Source organism: Salvelinus sp. IW2-2015, linkage group LG14 (assembly GCF_002910315.2).
Source record: "Salvelinus sp. IW2-2015 linkage group LG14, ASM291031v2, whole genome shotgun sequence".
Classification (NCBI taxonomy): domain Eukaryota; kingdom Metazoa; phylum Chordata; class Actinopteri; order Salmoniformes; family Salmonidae; genus Salvelinus; species Salvelinus sp. IW2-2015.
The window spans coordinates 24,880,465-24,891,877 of NC_036854.1; the positions used below are offsets into that span (position 1 = coordinate 24,880,465).

General features: G+C 37.7%; 1 protein-coding gene across 1 annotated transcript in view; it reads right to left on the reverse strand.

Annotated features, from left to right (window-relative positions):
- Positions 1–8,429, reverse strand: part of LOC111972499 (caprin-1-like) — a 14,490-nt gene extending 6,061 nt beyond the window's left edge. The window contains exons 1-2 of the mRNA XM_070446780.1: positions 8,340–8,429; positions 2,687–2,926 (exon numbers count right to left, since the gene is read on the reverse strand). Of these exons, the coding sequence (XP_070302881.1) occupies positions 2,687–2,926; positions 8,340–8,372 (273 nt within the window). The 5' untranslated portion in view covers positions 8,373–8,429. The remainder of the gene's footprint in view (positions 1–2,686; positions 2,927–8,339) is intronic.
- Between the last annotated feature and the right edge of the window lie 2,984 nt (positions 8,430–11,413).

Below are 11,413 nucleotides of genomic sequence, written 5' to 3' on the forward strand. Positions count from 1 at the left end.
GCCTCCCTGATCGCTTGCTCATATCAGTGTAGTATGTACAGGTGCCTGTTGGCACCTGATCGTTCAATATAGGAGAGAAAGGTCATACTAGTGCCTGTTGCACCTGATCGTTCATATAGGAGAGAAAGGTCACTGGCGCCTGTTGCACCCTGATCGTTCATATAGGAGAGAAAGGTGCCTGTTGCGCACTGCAAACTCACTCACCTTGCAATCTGAGCAGAGGCAGTCAACATTTTGAAAATGATTTAACCATAAACGTAATTGTTTAAAACCTGGACATTTCTTTATCATTTTGAGGCTCGTCTTACCGTGTTCCGACCATAGGAATGTTAAATGGATTATTTTATTTTAAAACCACTTCCTCATATGCCATTGAAACCAGTATGTCATGTTCTCAACTTTCTTTAGTTGTCCAGCAACCAAAGACACAATCCTAGTCATTAACCCATGCTAGTTGTTGCATCTTTAAAAATCTTTCTTTCTTAAAAAMGACATTTTCATCGGTCATATGAAACCGCTCGCATTTGCAGCGCGCGGTTTGAGACTGGTGTTTTGAGCCAACTGCATTTTGGAACATTTGTGCTCATCGCCTATTATTTGCTGCTTTTCTAATGTGAAAAAAATAGCCTAATAGTTTATCAACATTTTAAGTTTAAACGTTCTGATCTGTTGCATCAGCCTCATTGCTTTAAAAAGTTATATTTTTTATAGGGGTTGTATTACCGTAATTGGGGATCTATCGTCCCACAACTGTCTCAGAGTTTGTTTGGAATATTTATTTCTCGCACAGAACGACGAGTTGACCAACAGAATAGGTCAAGTTTTGTACTATGGGGGAATAGTAGATTGACACAGGCTTGTGCTTTTGCTGTTCGTTACTCATCTTGTTGGCTGACAAAAAGTACATGTGGACAGTTCATACATCTTCAATATGCGCCTCGGAATTCGATAAGTTGCATCCCGGCCGACGTGCCAATCTTCGCTTGTTGCCTAAGTCGGAGCTGCAATGGGTGTGAAAAGAACCCAATCACGTGATGGAACCCAATCAGAGAACCCAATCACGTGATGGAACCCAATCAGAGAACCCAATCACGTGATGGAACCCAATCAGAGAACCCAATCACGTGATGGCATTAGCCAATAAGAATTTAGATATCTGAGAAAGCCATGTGAGTGAGGTGCTTCAGAACACTACGATCGTCAGCCGGGAGAAGGGAATTAGGCCGACCGATTAGGATTTTTCAACGCCGATACCGATTATTGGAGGACCCAAAACATTTTTTAAAATTTGTAATAATGACAATTACAACAATACTGAATGAACACTTATTTTAACACATCATTAAAATCAATTTAGCCTCAAATAAACATGTTCAATTTGGTTTAAATAATGCAAAAACAAAGTGTTGGAGAAGAAAGTAAAAGTGCAATATGTGCCATGTAAGAAAGCTAACGTTTAAGTTCCTTTGCTCAGAACATGAGAACATATGAAAGCTGGTGGTTCCTTTTAACACGAGTCTTCAATATTCCCAGGTAAGAAGTTTTAGGTTGTAGTTATTATAGGAATTATAGGACTATTTCTCTCTATACCATTTGTATTTCATATACCTTTGACTATTGGATGTTCTTATAGGCACTTTAGTATTGCCAGTGTAACAGTATAGCTTCTGTCCCTCTCCTCGCTCCTACCTGGGCTCGAACCAGGAACACATCGACAACAGCCACCCTCGAAGCAGCGTTACCCATGCAGAGCAAGGGGAATAACTACTCCCAAGTCTCGGAGCGAGTGACGTTTGAAACGCTATTAGCGCTGTCTCTTATACACATCTAGATGTGTATAAGAGACAGAGATAAACTAGTAATATCATCAACCATGTGTAGTTATAACTAGTGATTATGATTGATTGATTGTTTTTTATAAGATAAGTTTAATGCTAGCTAGCAACTTACCTTGGCTTCTTACTGCATTCGCGTAACAGGCGGTCTCCTCGTGAGGCAGGTGGTTAGAGCGTTGGACTAGTTAACCGTAAGGTTGCAAGATTGAATCCCTGAGCTGACAAGGTAAAAATCTGTCGTTCTGCCCCTGAACAAGGCAGTTAACCCACCGTTCCTAGGCCGTCATTGAAAATAAGAATGTGTTCTTAACTGACTTGCCTAGTTAAATAAAGGTGTAAAAAAATATATATATATACTAAAAAATATATTTAAAAAACGGCGTCCAAAATTACCGATTTCCGATTGTTATGAAAACTTGAAATCGGCCCTAATTAAAATCGGCCATTCCGATTAATCGGTCGACCTCTAAAGGGAATACTAATTATTATATTCAGCCCAAGGGCAAAAACGGCCACAAGGAATATATTTTTTTAGGGGGCATTAGGACCACAAAATTCAAGGCRTGAACTCTCATTTCCGTTGCAAAACATTTTGAACTAATGATTGCACCCCAAGCTAGGTGTGTTGCTCAATGGCAGGAGGTAGCCTAGTGGTTAGAGCGTTGGGTCAGTAACCGAAAGGTTGCTAGATCGAATCCCCGAGCTGACAAGGTGAAKATGTCTTTCTGCCCCTGAACAAGGCAGTTAACCTACCGGGGAACAGTGGGTTATCAATGTAATTAAGAATTTGTTCATAACTGACTTGCCTAGCTAAATCAAATATAAAAAAAAAAATTGAGGTATCAAAAGGCAGAGGCACTTTTCACCCTCATTACAATTGTGGAAGTTTCATTCCCCAAAAATAAAAGGAGACTTGCCTTTTTCTTCTCCATGTTCCGSACTTTCTTGTCGACGACGCCCAGGACTTGCTTCATTGCCTCGGTCTGGGCCCCAGAGGACTGCCCTCCGCCCAGGGTGATCTGTCCAGGAGCAGATCCCACATCTGGGCTGGCCGACTGCACTGTCCTGTTACCATTCATTGCTGAGGGCATCTGAATAGACAAAGCAGGAGGTACATCAATAAGTTAGTTATGGAGGTGGAGACGAGTAACAATGGATGGATTTTAAAGTTTCCCCAGACACTCAAGAGTTTGCTTTTTAGTCTAGGTCTAGACTTCAATCTGTGTCCAGGAAACCACCCCACTCGTCTAACAAAATAACTGCCGGTTWAGCCAACTTTCAATTGTGGTTGGGCATAAGAAAGCCCATCTATGTTCACATAATTTCTGCCATTTCACTTGCKCAGGAGGGAGGAATAAGTATGACAGTTTTAATATAGCGTTTGATTGGTGCACAATGGGCGTCATGGTGGAATATAAATATAAGGCCAACAAGTAGATCGTTACGTACACAGTCCACTTGATTGAACAGATCAAGTGTTGCCAGCCAGCCAGCCAGCTCCGCCGGATCATTTAAAAAAATAACTCATGAACTTGTTAACCAGTTTCAAGAGTATTAGTTGACCTAGCTCGCTAACACGTTCAGCTCAACGTCACCGAGATGATAAGCTAGCTAGCTAACTTTAAATAGCCTTTCATCGCATAAAGCCCGTACCAAGAGCCTTATCGTCTATCTGGCCCGTACCGTTAGCTACCTGATGGTAGCTAGCATATGTTCAACCATGCAGATTGCCCAGCTAACTGATATTAGCTAAATCTAGGCTAAAATCACACTTATGATCAAAGGAGAAAATGTATTAGATTATCCAATGTAGATGTAACGTTAGCTAGTTAACTAAACGATTTAGCAATTGTGGCTCATTAGCTAGTTCTAATCATCGCGTATCAAGGACCGTTAGCCAACTTTAGCTGTGATATAGCCACTGGCCAATGCGATAACTCAGCTAGCTAAAGTTAGCATATCATTAGCTAGAATAGCTATGCCTTCTTGTCTCATAGGTTCATTTGGCTAGCTTTATATTTGCTTACCMTTATGCTCTATGTATCCACGYGGGGAACTTATTCACGAGAGAAATGCAATAGCCAAGGTAATTTCCTTTTTTTTATTGTGTTACTTTATTTTCTCTTTCAATACTGAGGATCCGCCCAGCCGGCCTCACCGACAACTGAGACGGTTTGATTGGTTCAGGGACTCATTATAAAGAAGGTCCCTTTTCGGCTGCCCAAAATATGCCAGACTGAACGAACCAGACTGATCTGATCTAAACAAATCAACTGGGGATGAAACACAATATAGAGACCGCTTGTGAAAGACTGAATTGCAATGTTGATTCAATATTCAAATGTACATAACAGATTGTAAGTTTCTAATACGGCCAAAAAATGTGTATTGCACATCTTCACCCCCAAAAAATAGCCAAATCTGCAAAATAACTTGTATTGATTTGTTCAAGCTAAGTGGTGTGTGCGCTCTTGCACTGTACAATGCTGCTATAGTTGTCTGTAATCAATGCAGTGATTTAGGTTGAAGTTTTTCTGATTAATATAGCCTATTGCTAGCTACATGACATTGTGACATTGTTGAGTCGATAGTTTGGAATGTTAAGATGTTTGGTGATGAGATCGATGTATTTACTGTAGATCAGCAGGGGGCAGTAATGTGCCATGGGCAGTGTTGGGAGTCCTGAACAACATATCATTTATTTGACTTTTTGCAGTAGCTTGGTGGTAGTTGAACAAACTAAATAAAAATGTTGGTAGTGTTTCAGAAGTCAATTACTATTTTTTTTGCCACGCGGTGGCTAACTACTGGAACTACACACTACTTTTATTGCAAAAAAAGAAGAGAAATTATGGGGAAAAWAGGCAAGAATTTCCTTTCTTTTTCAGCATTAGACCTGCCTAATTCTCACTTGAAACTTAGTTTTTGTGTTTAAATAGGCTAAATTACACATTATGTTAACATCTGACTCCAGATCTGTTTTTGCAATTTGTATTCTATGACGTTTCAGATTTAGATATGATGCTTTTTCACGAAGTACTTTGGATGTAGTAAACTACTTTTTCAAAGTAACTTTAGTTTAGTAAACTATATTTTTTATTAAGGTTAGCTTTAGTGTAACTTAACTTATTCCAATGTGAAGTAATTGGTAGTTTGGTAAACTATATTTTCAGAGTAGCTTCCCCAACACTTGCCGTGGTAAGTAACTGTACTGTATACCGTAGGCCTATGACTGTCAGATTGGTGACCAAGATTCCTGACCTGTTTTTGCTTTTAAATTGTGCACCATGGTTCATCGGAACTGAGGACCCGGCACCTCAAATGTTCTACTCTTTGAGTTCCTGCACCTATTATAGAATATTAGCTCAAAAGTATTGTGGAGTTCTTGAACCTTATGTATACTACTACTGCTATTACTACTGTCTAGTTAAATAAAACATAAAAAAATAAAAAATCATGGCCATACACCACTTACTAAATGTGATATCAAGCTTATTTGGTCACAAGTCCTATTTGGATTATCAGGCTTTTCTTCTATTGGTTTGTTGATTTAAAGGGGTGGATGAATTGAACATTYTGCCTCGGCTTTTACATTTTATTTGTATTTTTCTTTCACCTTTATTTAACCAGGTAAGCTAGTTGAGAACAAGTTCTCATTTACAACTGCGACCTGGCCAAGATAAAGCAAAGCAGTGTGACACAAACAACAACACAGAGTTACACATGGAATAAACAAGCGTACAGTCAATAACACAAAATAAAAAAAAGAAAGTCTATATACAGTGTGTGCAAATGGCGTGAGGAGGTAAGGCAATAAATAGACCATAGTTGCGAAGTAATTACAATTTAGCAAATTAACACTGGAGTGATAGATGATCAGATGGTGATGTGCAAGTAGAAATACTGGTGTGCAAAAGAGCAGAGAAGTAAATAAAAACAATATGGGGATGAGGTAGGTAGATTGGGTGGGCTATTTACAGATGGGCTATATGTACAGCTGCAGTGATACTGCAGTGATACGGTTAGCTGCTCAGATAGCTGATGTTTAAAGTTAGTGAGGGAAATATAAGTCTCCAGCTTCAGCGATTTTTGCAATTCGTTCCAGTCATTGGCAMCAGAACCCAACCGTAACAGACATAATTATTGGCYTTTCCACAATTTGGAAACATGACAGTTAGCTACACAAACAATTCCCCTCCATTTTGACATTTTTTTTMGGAAATAAAACTATCTCACTGTCTATGGGGTGTTCTCTATTCCCATGAAAATTAACGTCCCTCTGAAATACATTCGGATGTTGTTTCTTCAAGTTAGAGCATGTATTTAACGTCAAACTCTCCAACAGAGCAAACTAACCAGAGGCCATAAGAATGTGGAATCAGCCTTCGTGAGGTTTTGTTTGGCTTATTCAGGAAGCAGTTAACATGGCCGAGCTGCTCTTTGATTGCACTGGCCCATTGAAAGGCTGTTTTTTTTTGTGATAATACTGATTATGGGAAGTTCCCTAAGGGAAGCGAAGCTCCCTTTCAACGAGTGACTCATTTCCTCTCCATGGCAACCTGCTGTGTTCCAGTTAGACAGCAGGGCTGTCCTGTTTTGTCCTCCATTTTCTAAACTACTGTAAAGAGGCCAGGGGTAATGTTCAATAAGCAATAAAGAAGAAAATACAATGTCTTATTGGACAAGTCCAGGTAGTCCCCTCCTGTTTCAGGATGCTTTCTTCAATTTTATGCACAATGAACACAACCCTGGCTAAAGCTCTGACCTCTGACCTTATCAGCAGGAGCTTGTCAAACCATCAACTCTTTTCTCCTCTCTCCAGTCTATTTTCTCAAAGTTCACCACGGTAATGGTCTAATAAGGCAGAATGAATCAGATGGATTTTCATCGAAGAGAAGTGAACTAAACTTAACAAAAATAAGACAATAATGGATTTGCTTCAGATTGTAGACAGGAAGCAGTAGCCTGGCTATTGCTGCTCCAGAGTTTGCCGTTTCAACACAGTGTCCAGAGCACTCGCTCTCTAGTTACAGGAAATAGGCCTGTGTGTGTGTGCATGTGTGTGTGTTTGGACAGTCTGTGATGGATGACCACGGTGTCTTGCCAGTTGATGGATGCTTTAATTAGAAGAAAACAAAAGAGTCTACATGTGTCCAACTAGCTTTCTCTACCCTTAACCTTGTTCTGAACACTTCCAAAACAAAGGTCATGTGGTTTGGTAAGAAGAATGCCCCTCCTCCCACAGCTGTGATTACTACCTCTGAGGGTTTAGAGCTTGAGGTAGTCACCTCATACAAGTATTTGGGAGTATGGCTAGACGGTACACTGTCCATCTCTCGGCACATATCAAAGCTGCAGGTTAAAATTAAATCTAGACTTGGTTTCCTCTATCGTAATCGCTCCTCTTTCACCCSAGCTGCCAAACGAACCCTGATTCAGATGACCATRCTWRCCATGCTAGATTACYGAGACYTCATTTATAGATCGGCAGGWAAGGGTGCTCTCGAGCAGCTAGATGTTCTTTACCATTCGGCCATCAGATTTGCCACCAATGCTCCTTATAGGACACATCACTACACTCTATACTCCTCTGTAAACTGGTCATCTCTGTATACCCGTCACAAGACCCACTGGTTGATGCTTATTTATAAAACCCTCTTAGGCCTCACTCCCCCCTATCTGAGATACCTACTGCAGCCCTCATCCTCCACATACAACACCCGTTCTGCCAGTCACATTCTGTTAAAGGTCCCCAAAGCACACACATCCCTGGGTCGCTCCTCTTTTCAGTTCGCTGCAGCTAGCGACTGGAACGAGCTGCAACAAACACTCAAACTGGACAGTTTTATCTCAATCTCTTCATTCAAAGACTCAATCATGGACACTCTTACTGACAGTTGTGGCTGTGTAAGGGTTTGTATTGTTGTCTCTACCTTCTTGTCCTTTGTGCTGTTGTCTGTGCCCAATGGTGTTTGTACCATGTTTTGGGCTGCTACCATGTTGTGTTGCTACCATGCTGTGTTGTCATGTGTTGCTGCCTTGCTATGTTGTTGTCTTAGGTCTCTCTTTATGTAGTGTTGTGTAGTCTTTATTGTTCATCCCAGGCCCCCCGTCACCGCAGGAGGCCTTTTGCCTTTTGGTAGGCCGTCATTGTAACTAAGAATTTGTTCCTAACTGACTTGCCTAGTTAAATAAAGGTTAAATAAATAAAAAGGTTCTGTATGGGACGTAGTCCATGTGGTGACCTAGCCTGGCGCCAGATCTGTTTGTGCTGTCTTGCCAACTCCTATAACACAGTGACCATAGGAGTTGGGAAGAGAGCACAAACAGATCTGGCGCCAGGCTAGTTGTGACCGACTAAAATCCCCAACTTTCATGCTGATCAATGAGCTAAACCTAATCTCGATAGTTCACTATATGATTACAGAGAGGTACAATTGGTATCTACGACAAATAGTTTTACTGTTCGCTTAATAGCCCCGACCCATTATATTTTCCACTTGCCTTGAAATTCCACCCAACYGCCTTCAACTCCATAATGCTCTCTCTCTCTCAACGCCAAACAGCACAAAACAGGAAGCCAGATATGAGCGACACCACTTCCCAAAAGGTCATCTAGCAAAGATCCTTAACTGTTTGTTTCCCATGTTCTGCTGTTAGACACCAAAAGCTTCAGCCAGTGAATAACAGTCCTGTATACTAGATCATATCCATTCAACAGGTTTGACTGTCCAAAGTTCAGATAGCTTGGTAGCCAAATCTATTTCTGCGTTACCATTTAGTTACAGTATATTATAACGTGTTGTCATGTTACCATTTAGTTACAGTATATTATAACGTGTTGTCATGTTAGTTACAGTATATTATAAAACGTTACCATGTAGTTACAGTATATTATAACGTGTTGTCATGTAGTTACAGTATATTATAACGTGTTGTCATGTAGTTACAGTATATTATAACGTGTTGTCATGTAGTTACAGTATATTATAACGTGTTGTCATGTAGTTACAGTATAATTATAACGTGTTTGTCATGTAGTTACAGTATATATAACGTGTTGTCATGTAGTTACAGTATATTATAACGTGTTGTCATGTAGTTACAGTATATTATAACGTGTTGTCATGTAGTTACAGTATATTATAACGTGTTGTCATGTAGTTACAGTATATTATAACTGTTTGTCATGTAGTTACAGTATATTATAACGTGTTGTCATGTAGTTACAGTATATTTATAACTGTTGTCATGTAGTTACAGTATATTATAACGTGTTGTCATGTAGTTACAGTATATTATAACGTGTGTGTCATGTAGTTACAGAATATTATAACGTGTTGTCATGTAGTTACAGTATATTATAACGTGTTGTCATGTTCATGTAGTTACAGTATATTATAACATGTTTGTCATGTTACCATGTAGTTACAGTATATATAACGTGTTGTCATGTAGTTTACAGTATATTATACGTGTTTCATGTATTACAGTATATTATAACGTGTTGTCATGAGTTACAGTATATTATAACGTGTTTTCATGTAGTTACAGTATATTATAACGTGTTGTCATGTAGTTACAGTATATTATAACGTGTTGTCATGTTAGTTACAGTATATTATAACGTGTTGTCATGTAGTTACAGTATATTATAACGTGTTACTGTAGTTACAGTATATTATAATGTGTTGTCATGTAGTTACAGTATATTATAACGTGTTTCATGTAGTTACCAGTATATTATAACGTGTTGTCATGTAGTTACAGTATATATATAACGTGTTGTCATGGAGTTACAGTATATTATAACGTGTTGTCATGTTACCATGTAGTTACAGTATATTATAACGTGTTGTCATGTAGTTACAGTATATTATAACGTGTTGTCATGTAGTTACAGTATATTATAACGTGTTGTCATGTAGTTACAGTATATTTATAATGTGTTGTCATGTAGTTACAGTATATTATAATGTGTTGTCATGAAGTTACAGTATATTATAATGTGTTGTCATGTAGTTACAGTATATAATACGTGTTGTTCATGTAGTTACAGTATATTATAAATGTGTTGTCATGTAGTTTACAGTATATTATAATGTGTTGTCATGAGTTACAGTATATATAATGTGTTGCATGTAGTTACAAGTATATTATAACGTGTTGTCATGTAGTTACAGTATATTATAACGTGTTGCATGTAGTTACAGTATTATTATTAATGTGTTACGTAGTTACAGTATATTATAATGTGTTGTCATGTAGTTACAGTATATTATAACGTTGTCATGTAGTTACAGTATATTTATACGTGTTGTCATGTAAGTTACAGTATATTATAATGTGTTGTCATGTAGTTACAGTATATTATAACGTGTTGTCATGAAGTTACAGTATATTATAACGTGTTGTTCATGTAGTTACAGTATATTATAACGTGTTGTCATGTTACCATGTAGTTACAGTATATTATAACGTTTGTATGTATACAGTATATTATAACGTTACCATGTAGTTACAGTATATTAATACGTGTTGTCATTAGTTACAGTTAATTATAACGTGTTGTCATGTAGGTACAGTATATTATAACGTGTTGTCATGTAGTTACAGTATATTATAACGTGTTGTCATGTAGTCAGTATTTATAACGTGTTGTCATGTGTACAGTATATATAACGTTGTTGTCATGTAGTTACAGTATATTATAACGTGTTGTCATGTAGGTACAGTATATTATAACGTGTTTGTCATGTAGTTACAGTATTATTATAACGTGTTCATGTAGTTACAGTTATAAGTTCGTATCAGTATATAACGTGTTGTCATGTAGTTACAGTATATTATAACGTGTTGTCATGTAGTTACAGTATATTATAACGTGTTGTCATTACGATTATACGTTGTCATGTTACAGTAGTTACAGTATTATAACGTGTTGTCATGTAGTTACAGTATATTAAACGTGTTGTATCATGTAGTTACAGTATTATAACGTGTTACCATGTGTACAGTATATTATAACGTGTTGTCATGTACCATGTATACAGTATATTAACATGTAGTTACAGTATATTATAACTGTTTCATGTTAGTTACAGTATATATAACGTGTTGTCATGTAGTTACAGTATATTATAACGTGTTGTCATGTAGTTACAGTTATATTTATAACGTTGTTGTCATGTAGTTACAGTATATAAACGTTGATCATGTAGTTACAGTATATATAACGTTGTATGTCCATGTAGTTACAGTATATATAACGTGTTGTCATTACCATTAGTTACAGTATATATATAACGTGTGTCATTATTTACAGTATATTATAACGTGTTGTCATGTAGTTACAGTATATTATAAGTGTTTGTCATGTAGTACATATAATAACGTGTTGTCATGTAGACAGTATATTATAAGCGTTGTTACCATGTAGTTACAGTATATTATAACGTGTTGTCATGTTAGTTACAGTATATTATAACGTGTTGTCATTGTTACCATGTAGTTACAGTATATTATAACGTTTGTCATGTAGTTACAGTATATATAACGTTTGTCATGTAGTATCTCTC